Source organism: Sciurus vulgaris (genome assembly GCF_902686455.1).
Source record: "Sciurus vulgaris genome assembly, chromosome: 1".
Taxonomy (NCBI): Eukaryota; Metazoa; Chordata; class Mammalia; order Rodentia; family Sciuridae; genus Sciurus; species Sciurus vulgaris.
Window position 1 is genome coordinate 29,423,347 of NC_136461.1, and position 13,677 is coordinate 29,437,023.

Consider the following 13,677-nt stretch of genomic DNA (forward strand, 5'->3'; position numbering starts at 1 on the left):
GGTGGAGGCGATGCTTCCTGAAGAACACCGGTGCGAAGTGCATGGAAGGCTCTAGGGACTCCAGGTGCTGAAGGTAGACTAGTGACTGAACTGCCATTGGGAGGTCGGTGCCTCCCTGGGCTCCCAGGTTTCTGTCTTTGGCTGTGTGTGCTCAGGTTTTGGATATAACTTCTGACAACAGGAGGGACAGCTGAGAATGTACTGGAGTTGGGCCTGACTGGGTGGTGGCACTGAGGTCTCAGAGGGACAAGCTTGTCACCAGGTCGAAAATCCAAGAGGGAGAACAGAACTGTGAACAGACCTGGAGAAACAGGGTTAAGGAGTGAAAGGGAAGGAGAAGCAGCAGAGCAGATGTCCTTGAAGCTAAGAAAGGGTTGTGTGTGTGAAATTAAGGATTAATCTCAGGACCTTATTTGTGCTAGTCAAACACCCTACCACTGAGCTACATCCCTAACCAGAGTGGAGTGTTTCAGAAAGAAGAGAGCAGATAATAATTCCCCACACATTAAACAGCTAGGATGTGATGCTTTTGCCTATCAAATTGTCAGCCTTTCACCTGCACACACATGCTTAATAACAGACCATTGGCCAGGGTGAAGTAAATTGAATATACTGTGAATTATTTGGGGGCATGTACATTGGTGTAACATTTTGGAGATTATCAATCTTGATCATAGTTAATATCAGTTAACATACCTTAAGTGTGCATTCTTTCTTCACAGCAAATCTGCTTATAGAAATTTGTCCTAAGGAAATATCAGGATATTTGCAAAAATGTTTTGTAAGAGATGTAGATAGTGGGTTAGTCAGATTTTGGTTGCTATGACCAAAGTAGCTGACAAAACCAACTTAAAGGAGGAAACGTTTATTTGAGTTTACAGTTTCAGAGGTCTCAGTCCATAGTCAGCTGGCTCCATTGCTCTGGCCTGAGGTGAGACGAGCTGCTCACCTCTAGCCAGGAAGCAGAGAGGAGCCAGGAGGACAAGGTCTAATCCCTATGGACAAGTCCCCATGCCCCATCTGCCTGTAGTTACCACCCAGTTAGTCTTTTCACATTATTAACACATCAAATGGATTGATGGACTGATTGGGTTATAGCTCTCATAATCTAATCATCTCACTTTGAAGAAAATCATTAATAGCTTTTGGGGGACACCTCATGTCCAAACCATAACAAAAATACAGGAATATTCCTCATTTTTATATTAAGATATATTTACATACTCGCACATACAGTTCTGAAAAAAAAAAAAAAAAAAAAAACAAAGGCATACCAACATTTTAACAGTGATGTTTCCCTGGGTTATGATTGTGAGGCTAAGTAACCTTTATTCTTTTTGTACTTCTCTGTGCACATCAACCCTTTCTACAGTTTAAAAACAGGTCCCACTCCTGTGACATGGACATTATCAGTGCCCTTTACACAACAGTTTCTATGGAGTGGTAGGAATGGAAGCCTGTGTAGGATGAGGGGCGAGTGGGGTCAGCTAAATACATTGGTGCTGCAAAGGTTGGCTGGGAATGACCTGGGACAGGATGAGGTGAACAAATCAGTGGAAGACTAGGGCTTTAGGCCTAGCTGTGGCATAGCTTTACTAGACCTTGGCCTCTGCGGATGTTTCAATTCCTTTGGAATGAAGGAAATGCTAATGACAGTCAAGTGCAGTGTCGCACAGGATAACACTTTGTAAACTGTATATGTGGGGGGAACATGATGTTGTCACTTTGTTATTACAAATATAGTCCTCTCTCTCTCTCTTTTTTTTTTTTCTTGGTCTTAAACTCCAAACTCCAGGGCTTAAGTAATCCTCTTGCCTCAGCCTCTCTAGTAGCTCGGATTACTGGTGTACGCCAATGTACCTGGCCAGTAACCCTTTCTAAAATATGTAAAAGGTCACTGTCCACAACTGGGTTACTATTTCAAAGTTTTTGAAACTCTTGTATCCTCTGTTGTTGTTTTCTAGCACAGTCCGCTCAGAAACGAATTTTCAGATATTTCCTAGACCATACATATGAAGTTCAGTGCAGCTAAGGGCCTCAAACAATTCTTTTGGGGTGTTGAGATCCTCAGCTGAACGAATGAATGATTTGCATTCCTCAGTGTCACCTTAGTGCCTGCTGTATATCCACTTGTCTAGCTAAGCACTTCAGACACTCACTTCATACACTAAGTATAGGTCATGATTCCACAGTTACTAGTTATGTACAGTCTTAAAAAAAATTAACCAGATGCTGAAGGAAATTCTCTTTGAGAATGAATTCCTGCTAATACAGGTAGACAAAAGCGCTAAAGTCTGAAAAAAGGATGCAGAGAAGAATAGCCAAGGAATGAACCTTGAGAGGCACATTTCACTGGGACTGAGGAAGAAAGAAACAACTGAGTGTATTGGAAACTCTTAAATCATAACCATCCAGATGAGCTGAGCCCTTAAGAGACGAGCCAACCCATTCTCCTTTGGTGAGCCTGGGTTTCCATAGGAAGGATCCCAGCTGGTGGCAGAACTGGCCTATAGCTCAGTGGTTTTGATGGCCACAAGTTAGTGCTTTTAACTCAATGCTTTGAAATGGTGTGTCAGCATATAATATGTTAAGAAATGAACAACAAACATTTTGTCCATAATGGTTCCCTTTTTCCAGGATTCCTCAGCAGTCCATTTATTCAAATGTGCCTAGTACTTTAGTAACTTTTTTTTTTTTTTTTTTTTTTTTTTTTTTTTTTTTTTTTTTTTTTTTTTGCTCTCAAAAAAGGCGTCGATATTTTGGCAGATTGCAGGTGATCACAGGTGATCACAGCAGACAAATGGGGTAAAGAGCAGGGGATTGATAAGCAGCAAAAACTGCCTCACCGAGAAATAGATATCCTCTGCTTGAATCCCGCGATGCGGAGCGACAAGGAACGCAGCCTCCTTCTAGACCGCCATCTTGAATCTGATCTTTTTTTTTTTTTTTTTTTTTTTCCTGTACTGGGGATTGAACCCAGGGATGTTTTACACTGAGCTAATCCCCAGTCCTTTTTATTTTTTATTTTGAGACAGGATCTCACTAAGTTGCCAAGACTGGCCTTGAACTTGTGATCCTCCTACTTCAGCCTCCTGGAATTATGGGTGTGTGCCACTGTGCCCAGATATGTCTAGTATATTCTAAAAATAAACAGTCTAGGCTGGACAAGCAGGTAGAGGGTTATCTTCTTTCAGGGAGAAACAAAGGACATATTCCAGAGGAATTATTTCTCCTAAGTTAATAGACTTATTATTCATATTTAACATTTCATATTTAACATTTATATTGGGCATACTGATATCTTCTGACTGAATGATATTTTAAGTTCTGGCCTTACAGCTGTAGAAAGCCATGAGACAGGACCTGTTGGCCTTCAGTACTGCTTCCAGAGTCTCCCACCTTGATGTTCCTCTCCTACTTGCAGCTTGCGCCTTCAGCTTCTTCCGCTTTCATTTTTTGACTTAACAGTTTCTCACTGGCAAGTTTTGTGCATGGTCTTGTCATGATCTTTCTCTCACCCTTCCACATGTTTACTTCTTAATGATTCTGTTGTCATTTTTTTTATTGTTCTGAGTTCCTAGACCCCTTTTTCTTGGATTGTTATTGACTGAATTCAAATAGAAGAGTCTAGACAATGTCAATTTCACTAATGTGTTTTTCTTTCACATTTTTACCATGTATCCTGCAAAAGCTGAGCAAAAAAGTACACATGTCCTATGAGAGAGAAAAAGGGGTTTTGATTAACATTGGAGACCTGTGGTCTGTTGTGTCTGCCTCACCTTGAGCAATTCAGTATGCTTACCCCAGGGGACAGTGCAAAGCAAACCTCGGACAGCATAACAGGATGGTACTCTGTACACAGAGACTTTCTTATTATCATAAGCTAGGATATTTTTAGTCTGTGTGTCTGGTGTGGGTCAGAATTATGACAAAGCCAATAAGTCATGGATATAGCTTTGTTTTTAAAGAACCCACAGATGGTACGAAGCCTGGAAGTTAGGTAACCATTATCATGGGGTCAAACTTCTGTGCAACAATTGAACATGTACTTTTAGGATTAACTGTCATTGTGTGTATGTGTGTTTATCCCCTTTTTAGCACGAGGTAGAACTAACATCGAACTTAGAGAGAAATTCATCCTACCAGAGGGGGCATCCCAGGGAATGACTCCTTTCCGATCACGAGGTCGAAGATCCAAACCATCTTCCCGGGCAGCTTCTCCCACCCGCTCCAGCTCAAGTGCTAGTCAAAGTAACCATAGCTGTACATCCATGCCCTCTTCTCCAGCCACCCCCGCCAGTGGGACCAAGGTATGTGCTGACCTCCCTTACTGCCTCCTTCCCCATTCCCATCTTGGCAGGTGTTCCTTGTTCAGGATAGTCTCCGAAAGACTTCAGGGAAAAGAGGAACACAGAAACATACAGACCAGCTCTACCTAGAATGCCCAGCCCTAGCAGTACACACATGCAGTCTTTAAGGTGTTCATAGTGGGCCCTGAAGTACACATTCAGGCCAGTTACATCAGAAGGGTTTCTTTTTTATCATTCCTAGTTTGAATTTGAGCCCCCAGAATTCCTAGTTTTGAAAACTCAGGCACTGTCTGTGCAGCTGAGCTAACAGATAAGTTTGCTCTTCAGATAGGTTATGTATAAAGAATGCTGTTTCCTTTCTACCTGGTCCCTCTTGTCCTGTTGGACTGATGCTCATTTTATTTTGTTTTCTGTTACTTTGAAGTTTAGTGTCTTCTATTTATTTAATTTTTTTTTTCTATTCCCAATTTACCCCCTTTCTGTTCCACTTTGAATTGTTCCCTTCCTTCCCTTTGGATTTTCATTTCACAGACTCCACTTCAGTTCTCTCGCTGTTATGACAAACCTTGGTTGGTAAACAGTAAGGCTGGCACCCCTCTCAGGGACAGCCATTGTCCTGACCTCCAGCTGCCCAGCCCCGAGGTAGAGTATGGCTTTGCTGAGTGGGAAGATGGTCAAGATGAGGCCCTCGCTCATTTCGAGAACCTGCCCAGCTCTTCTTCCTGATGCGAGCCCACATCTCCTCCATCCTTGTGTGCTTCTGGCACAGCTGATTCATCTGATTAAGTGTTTTCAGGGGTTTCTAACTCGCTTCAACAAAATTGGAGATAAATAAGAGATGCCTAAAACTAGATCAAATTCATAACAGTCTTCAGCATGACATTTATTCAAGGTGGTGGATAGTGGTCATTTCTGTTGATTCATTGATTCATTTTGTTTATAATCAGGCCTCTTGGAGTCTCCAAATGTCAGATACACAGACGAGTTATGAACACTTGAAATTCAACTATGGTGCATGTTGACCAATATTCTATCTTTGCTTATAACTGCAGAGTGGTTGGCACCACCCACCCTGACACCTCCCCAGGGTGGTTGGTACTGCCACACTGGCCCAAGGCATGGATGCTGTCTCCTTCAGGCAAGCACGGTACCAGTGACCACTGCTCTGGCACTCAGATTTCAACTTCTGAATTCCGTGGCCTGGTATAATAGGTTTGTGTAACCTTGATTTGAAAACACTTGCCAGCAATGAAGCATGTTCAAGTGCAGCCATTAAAATGCCTCAAGAGTTTTAGAAGAGCAGTGTTTCAGAAACAAAGCCGGGACCAGCAGCTTTGTCTGATCACAGTACATTTTTGCATTCTGGCTCCTGTAGGGAAACTTTGGGTTCTTGTGCCTCAAAGCACAGTATTGCCTTTTGTCAGAAAAAGCTTCAGCCAGACACTGGAAAGGCACAAGAAGCCAGCAGCTGTGAATGAACTGCTTTGGGATTCATCCTGCTCCTACCTAAAACTCTAGTTCAGAAATCTTTCTGGTTTAGAACATGATCTGGGAACTTGGTGCTGTGAAAACCCCAAGACTTGATTTGTTGATCCTGCTTCTCTTTCATAATGGCTCCAGTTTCATGAAAATCTCAAAACTTGTAAAATGTTAAATAGTTATGAAACGCAAATTCTCATTACAGTTCTGGTAGGTGGGCTCTTGTCTTAAGGTGTAATCTTTTCATTTCGTTTTGAGGTTTCAGCTTTCTTTACTCATTGAGGTCCTGTTGCCAGGCCATGTCCTGACTTAAAACCCTAGCCTGGATTCTCCAGGGCTGGAGATTGCCGGCAGCAGTGCTTGCTGGGGAAGGATGGCTGCTGAAACTGGTGCTCCTGCTCCCGTGAGCCAGGAGAGTTCCTGCTCGAGTGTTAAACACTTTCTGTTGCTTTTGCCTTTCCTTTATAAATTAAACACAGCAATACCGTGAGGTGGGTTGCTTTTCTCTCCTATCTGTGTAAACATCTTAAAGGTCCTGGAAAACAATTCATACCAATGATTTTAAAATTAGAATAGCATGCTGTGGTGTGGATAATTTAAAACAGTTTCATATATTCTTTATCCTCCTAACTTTGTCTGTCTTTAAAATATACACATTGATATGGAAAACATAGCACCTACTGGTTACTGGTAACAGTAATAACAACATATAACTCCCAGTTTAGAGAATGTTTCTACACTTCATTTATTCATTCAACAAGGTTTTTGGTTTTGTTTTTGGTAGTAGGAATTGAACCCAGAAGTGCTTTCCCACTGAGCCCCATCCCCAGCCCTTTTTATTTCTTATTTTGAGACAAGACCTCTAAGTTGCTGAGACAGTCTTGAACTTGACTTCCTCTTCCCAGTCACTGGGATTACAGACGTGCACCACTGTGCCTGTTTCAACAAGGTTTTATTGAATTCCTCTTCTGTGCCAGACAGTTTTAGGTGCTAAAGATGTACAAATGAATAAAACAAAGTCCCTGCCTTTATGAAGGTGAGGCTTTACCATGGAGAAAGCAGCAAAAAGCAAGTATGTACTCAGGCAGTGATAGTACTGTGCAAAACTGCCGAAGCAGAACTGCAGGCTGTGTCAGCTGCAGGCTGAGTGCCGAGGTAAGACCTGTCTGATAAGGTCAGCCTCTCTCAGCAGAGCTCCTAAGAGAAAGGAGCTGCGGTAGGAGATTGTATAACAACAGTCCAGGCAGAGTAAAGAGCAAGGGAACAAAACTCGGGACCTCCCTGGCCCACTGGACAAACAGTGAGGAGATCAGCGTAGCTGGGACGGACTAACCAAGAGGGAGTGTGGTAAAGTTAAGCAGGAGAGGCAGGATTTACCCTTCATTTCCCAGGGAGAAGCAGAGACACTGGCTGGTTCATTTGGATCAGTCGTAGAGCCCAGATGCAAACCCAGGTCTCCTGGATCCTCATTCAGAGTCATGTCTGATCATAGTCTTTCTCAGCTATTTTGGCCCAAAGTCAAGTAATTTTGTCTGTATTTACAAACAAGCATATTAGACTAAGAGATCTTGACTGCGGTTACTGCACATTGTAATAGAAATTGGGTAATACTTGAATCTCTTTTAATATTTTGAATTTCTTGCCCCAAAACATTGATTCATGGGATTTTTTGAATTTCTCATTTACTGTATTTCTTTGATAATCTTACTATCTGAAGACTTTTTCCATTTCTATTGAAAATTGTCAGCAAAATAAAAGGTATTAGAAGGCATTTTGAAATTTTAAATTAGATCTTAAAATCCTTTGGGAATCATCAAAATCTGTGACCTTAGGACACTTTCAAAATATATCTTTGTTTTCCTGGACTTTTAATTTGCTTTTCAGTTGATCAGATATAAAAAGGCCACATACACTTTTTGAAATTAAACTTTTATCAAAGATTTCACTAAGTAAATATGACCTTTTAAAATTTTTTTAAGGTTATTCCATCAACGGGCAGCAAGTTGAAACGACCAACACCAACTTTTCATTCTAGTCGAACGTCCCTTGCTGGTGATACCAGCAATAGTTCTTCCCCAGCTTCCACAGGTGCCAAAACTAATCGGGCAGGTAAGTACTTAACCGACGAAGCATGTGCGAGGCAAGGGGTGAGTTCACTTGGCCAGGCTTAGAACAGGGAAGTGGCAGCCTGTTGGCAGTGATCCCTGCTCCCCAAGAAGCTAGAGATGAGAACAGCACTCAGGGTGATGTCCGGAAGAAAAGACCTGCAGGTTTAAAAGTGAGCTTTGCTACTTTTCCTGCCAACCCCAACTAGCTCTAACCTTGCCTTCTGAAAACTGTTGCTTCCACACTCAAAGCTGGCCCACCTGAGGTTTTCTCGCATTTGGGAATTTTGTATTTGGTTTTTGCTTTTTGTTGTGGTGGTGATATTTTGATTTTTTTATTATTATTATTTTTATATTTAACAGACCGCATTTTGATTCATTGTACACAAATGGGGTACAACTTTTCATTTCTATGGTTGTACACAATGTAGATTCACACCACTCATGTAATCATACATATACATAGGGTAATACTGTCTGCCTCGTTCTACTATCTTTCGTTCTCCCACCCCCTCCTGCCCCATTTTCCTCTACACCATCCAAAGTTCCTTCATTCTTCTCTTCCCACCCACCACTGCCATCTCCCCTCAAATATTTTGGTTTATTTGTTGTTGTTTTGAGACAGGGTCTCATTAAGTTGCTGAGGCTGGCCTTTAACTTTTGATCTTCCTGCCTCAGCCTCCCAAGTTGCTGGGATAACAGGTGCGTGTGAGCACCTGGCTGAGCCACCTGTTCTTGATCAGAAATGATCACAGTTAAGAGAACGTGAAAGAGAAAGGGCCAATCCATAGCTGGGCAATTTGCTGGTAACTTTACCGACACCTTATATTTATTATGGCCACTGGTGAAGTGAAAAAGTCAGGGAAAGATTGCATCTGCTTACTAGCTGATGTTGTTTCTGGAAATTTAGCTTCTTTCCTGGCTCTCTACTTCCCATTCTTTACCTCCATCTCTATTACCTTGGTGCTCACCTGTCTGTGCTGAGGATAGAGCAGACCTACCTGACTCCGCTTTAGGGGCATGGCAGCTGACAGCCCAGCTGGCAGAAGCTCCTTGGTCTCTCAGGAGGCCAGCTTCTTAAGTAGACTCACAAAAGGAAAGGCTGGGGGGCTGTACAGATGAAATAACCAGGGTTTAGCAAGGCAAAGATTTGCCCAAGCCTACACAGCAATCAGATGGAATTAGGATTAGCACCCTGTCCTTTGGTCACTTGTTCTTCCATCCCATGCCTTCTCTATTAAGTCTTCTGCTTTATTCTTGAATTCCAGACCCTAAGAAGTCAGCCAGCCGCCCTGGGAGTCGGGCTGGGAGTCGAGCTGGGAGCCGTGCCAGCAGCCGGAGAGGAAGTGATGCCTCTGACTTTGACCTTTTAGAGACGCAGTCTGCTTGTTCAGACACTTCAGAGAGCAGTGCTGCAGGGGGCCAGGGCAACTCCAGAAGAGGGCTAACCAAACCTTCCAAAATCCCGACCATGTCTAAGAAGACCAGCACTGCCTCCCCCAGGACTCCTGGTCCCAAGCGATAACACTGTACGAGCACCCCATGCCACTGTCCTCTTTGAATCCTCTCCATACATTGGGTGTATATTTATTCCGAATGGGAGAAGTTATATTGTTAAAAGTGTAAAAGAATAATTGTGTTATGAAGCTGCCTTATTATTTTTTTCCTTTTGTAAGTTACTATTTTCATGTGAATATTTATGTAGATAAAATTTGCCTCCTGGTAACCCTGTAATGGATGGGGTCCAGAAATATTTGAGAAAAACAATTGAAAAGGTCAAGATGCAAATGTGTATTAAAAAAAAAAAGCCTCTAATTAGGGTTTCCGCGTGGTGCAGGGGTTGTAAACCTGCTTTATCTTTTAGGATTATTCCTAAATGCATCTTCTTTATAAATTTGACTTGCTGTCTCAGCAAGATAAATTATATTAAAAAAAAATAAGAATCCTGCAGTGTTTAAGGAACTCTTTTTATAAATCACAAAACACCTCAATTAGCAAGAACTGAGGGGAGGGCACCTCCTGCATTTCCATTGTTTTAATGTTGTGTGATGTTAACTGAAGAGAGGAATCCTCATCTAGGTGGGATTTCCACAGGATGCAGCAAAGGAGTTCATTTCAATACTGTCTTGGAATACTGTCTCAGTACTGGGTGTTTAAAGGACACATAGCTGCTAGAATTCAGGGGTAAATGTAACTGTTCATAAAACGTCAGAACATTGGGGTTTTTAAACTGATTTGTATTATCAGCCTCGCCACCAATTACTCCTATACTCGCCAGGACCCAGACCTTTGGTGAGGGAGACTCCTTGGTGGCATTGTGAATTACAGATTTGTTTATCTGCATTTTTTGCTATTTATTTAAATGGTCGATCAACTCCCCACAAACTGAATGAATTCCACGAGCTTATTCTGAAAATGTGGGCCTAAGACAAACACTTGCTCATTCTTTAACAGAGTTCACCAGCACACTTGTTCACCAGTCCAGTTTGCTTCTGTCTTTTTTTGTGCGTAATAAAGTCAACTGACCAAGTAACCACAAAGAGGGGCAGTCTGGGGCTCCTGTTTTTTTAGCTGCTGTTCCTCTTACAGCTCCGACCATGTTGCTGTGTGATTATCTCAATTGGTCATAATTGAGGCAGAAACTGAAGCTCTACCAATGAACTGTTTAAAAACAAGACACATTTTGTATTAAAATTGCTTGCAGTAACAAGTGTTTTGTAATTCCTGATTTTATTCTCAACCATTACTTACATTTAAGTGTTACCCTAGTATATTATAGTGTTGTAGGTACTTAAATATATTATTCAAATCAGGGTATCTTGATGGATTTAGAACTTGATAGTTTAATCTTTGTTGTGTTTAACAAGGCCACAAACAAGATACTGTTAATACAAGTATGTAGAGTATCTGCCCTACTTCCATGATTAAACAAATAGCAATATGTAAGAAAGTTTTGTACATTAGAAATTACAAAATCCTGGGACTTGAGACTGTGGACCAGTTTCCCACAATATGATGAAGTTTCTGTTTAAATGGTAGAATTTCAGAAGTGGAAGCAAAATTGGTCATCCTTTTTCCATCCAGAAGACCTGCATTGCTCCCCACAAGATGGAAGCCCATCAGTCCACAGGCAAGGCACTGGAAGAGAAGGAACTTACTTGCGACATGCTGACTGATCTGAAAGTGACAGGGATTCTTACTCTGAAAGGCCATCTTGCCCAGAAACTGACAGGTCAAGTTTATATAGGAGATGGGTGATTGCAGACTGGTGGGTGCTTTGTCACAGGTGGAGGTTTGCAGCCAAACAACATATCCGACGTTAGTCACAGGTGATACCAGTTCCGCATATCTCAAGAAATATTCCCTTGAGCTGTTCTTGTCACTGGTTGGTTATCCTATGATCAGTTCCTAACATCGCACAGTAGACAGGCCAGAGGGTGTGGCTTCCCTGATCATCAAGCTCCACCTAGTGAAAGAAAACATCACCTTTATGTTTTGGAAGACAAGGGCCAGAACAGGTGTAAATAGGGAACTGGGCAGAGATATGGTCTCAAATACATCCAAATTAACTCCTTGGGGAAAATGAGTCAGAAAGTGATTTCCCTGGATCACAGAGTGAGTAAATGGCAGAAATGCACCTTAAACCTGATCCTTGACTCATTGAAGTCTGGCATTTCTCTCCAGCCTCCAGTTGGATTTACAATGAGGCGAATATACCAAATATTAACTAATTCTAATGACAGGAAAAAGCTGGAAGAACATGAAAGGAAGAGCCCAGACTCAGACCATCAATGTTCTTGGTCATCAGGCCACATTCCCATTATGATACAAGAATTTGGCAAAATATTAATACATATTTACCAAAGTTGTTTGAGGCCTAATATCCAAATTAAGGAAGTGTACAAACTGCTGGGTCTCTAGGAAGCGTTTAGGGTTCTTCAAGCTGCCAGAACTGTGCAAGACAGTGTTTTCACCCAAATGGACTTTTGCCTCTAGGCACCCTGGAAACAGGAGTATGCTGGAACAAGCTTGACTTTAATCTTTCCAGAGGAGTCTGGACTGTGATCACTTGTTTTTCTTAACAAGGAATTCAGGTTTTCCCTGAGTCTTTCCAGCAAAGTTCAGCCAGTTGTTGCACCCAAAGAAAGTGTTATTTCCATTTAGCATGCACCTGTATTTGAGACCATGTGCAAAATAGACCGGAACAAGGTTTGAAATAGAATTACAGAAAAACAGCTAACATTTGTTGAATGCTCTCTCCACTCACCATAAGTCAAGAAGAATGGTTTCTGTCCTAAGAATCAGCCCAACACTGGGCTGCTTGCTGTCTAGCCAGGAGCCCGGCATTGCACAAACCATTATCTGGCAATAACCAGCTGCATTGGAGGCTCCAAATGCTGTGATGTGGTTTCAGGGGATGCACAGGGTGCAGAGAAGACAATGAAGCAGGTGTCAGCAGGAGACTCAGAGCCCCTGACCAAGCCGACATGAACAACCCCTTGACTGCTCTCTCCCTCTGTCCCCAGACCCTGTGAATTCAGCCTCCCAAATAACTTTCTCCTCTGCCTCTCCATCCCATCACCATTAAAGTCTCATTGCCGGTGCCCTCTTTATCTAGACCACTGTACCTGCTCCAACTTCAGACCCTGATTTTAGACTCCCTGCAATCAATATTCTCTGCATTCTGGCTCTGGCCTCAAATTGGTCAGTTTCCACAGTTACATTAACCATAATTTCCACATTCCATTGGTTAAAGTTCAGTGTCTCTATGGGGCTTGCAAGCAAGTGTGTAAAAATTTTTTGTTGGGTAATCAAAAAACTAGACATGTGCTTAAGACACCAGCAAATGATTACATTAAAATTTTAGTGGAGACAGGATTGAGAGCACCCTGGGCAACATAGCAAGAAAAAAAAAGTTGATATTTAAAACCTCCAAGTTATCCCATCAATATGTGGTTTGGGTAGGCATTATACCTTTATTTGGAATTTTAATTTTGAATTCACATGGGAGACACAATAATTACTAGATGCCCAAGATTCTCATGTCACTCCCTGCAAGGCACTTTGTGGTCCATCCTGCTTCCGGAGGAGCCTTGCTCTTTGGGCTCCAATGAACTGCTGAACTTCAGGTGCCCACCTGCCCGGGGCTAGCTCCACTGTTGTATCAGCTGGGGGACGTCCCTTGCCCTCTGTGTGCCTCAACTTCCTCATCAGCTAAAAAGAGTCTCAATAGTGTGCACTTCTTAACGTGTGAACATTACAGAATGGTACAGACACACTCAACATGCCTGGCAGGAGACAAGCTTGTTACCTGCCATTATGCTGCTCCCTGGAATCTAAGGGTCTTGACACAGGCCATTCCCTCTACTGGAGCACTTCCCTCCCACTGACATTTCTTGTCCAGCGGAGCCTTTGGAGTTCAGTCTTGGTGTCCCTTCCCACATCATCAATCAGTGATTACGCGGGAAGAATCAATGTGATGAGAAAGCCGCTGGGGAAGGCAGGTGGCAGGAAGGGGCTGAGTCAATGGGGGCGTTTCGGTGAGGACCCTTCTCTTGAAAGCTGTTAGGAGCCATGACAATTGGGAAGATGAGCAAAGGGTGTACCCGGGTATCCCGGGAAGACCCCATAATGCCTTGGCGGGGCTGGAGGCAAAAGGTGGGTTAGCATCTGTAGCAAGCGGTAGGATCAGCAGTAGGGTAGGCAGTGCGCACGCGAGAGCCTGGTGGGTGGGCGCGTGGGGAGAGTCCACTGGGCACGCGTTGGAGGTCTCCACAGCAGCG

At 42.7% G+C, this 13,677-nt stretch overlaps 1 protein-coding gene and 1 long non-coding RNA gene across 14 annotated transcripts in view; one reads left to right on the forward strand and one right to left on the reverse strand.

Annotated features, from left to right (window-relative positions):
* MACF1 (microtubule actin crosslinking factor 1) overlaps positions 1 to 9,733 on the forward strand; it is a 342,663-nt gene extending 332,930 nt beyond the window's left edge. For 7 of the 13 annotated variants that reach the window (XM_079112955.1, XM_079112956.1, XM_079112957.1 and 4 more), the window contains 3 exons: positions 4,099 to 4,310; positions 7,769 to 7,898; positions 9,163 to 9,733. In XM_079112955.1, coding sequence (XP_078969081.1) covers positions 4,099 to 4,310; positions 7,769 to 7,898; positions 9,163 to 9,419 — 599 coding nt within the window. In that variant the 3' untranslated portion in view covers positions 9,420 to 9,733. Of the gene's footprint in view, positions 1 to 4,098; positions 4,311 to 4,841; positions 4,953 to 7,768; positions 7,899 to 9,162 lie in introns of all 13 variants that reach the window. The other 6 variants (XM_079112948.1, XM_079112960.1, XM_079112953.1 and 3 more) reach the window with 1 other exon arrangement.
* On the reverse strand, positions 9,587 to 13,668 carry LOC306645855. The gene is made up of 2 exons (XR_013759745.1): positions 13,206 to 13,668; positions 9,587 to 11,360 (listed from the first exon to the last, which is right to left on the reverse strand). It is a non-coding gene; the product is annotated as an uncharacterized lncRNA (long non-coding RNA).
* Positions 13,669 to 13,677: the final 9 nt, after the last annotated feature.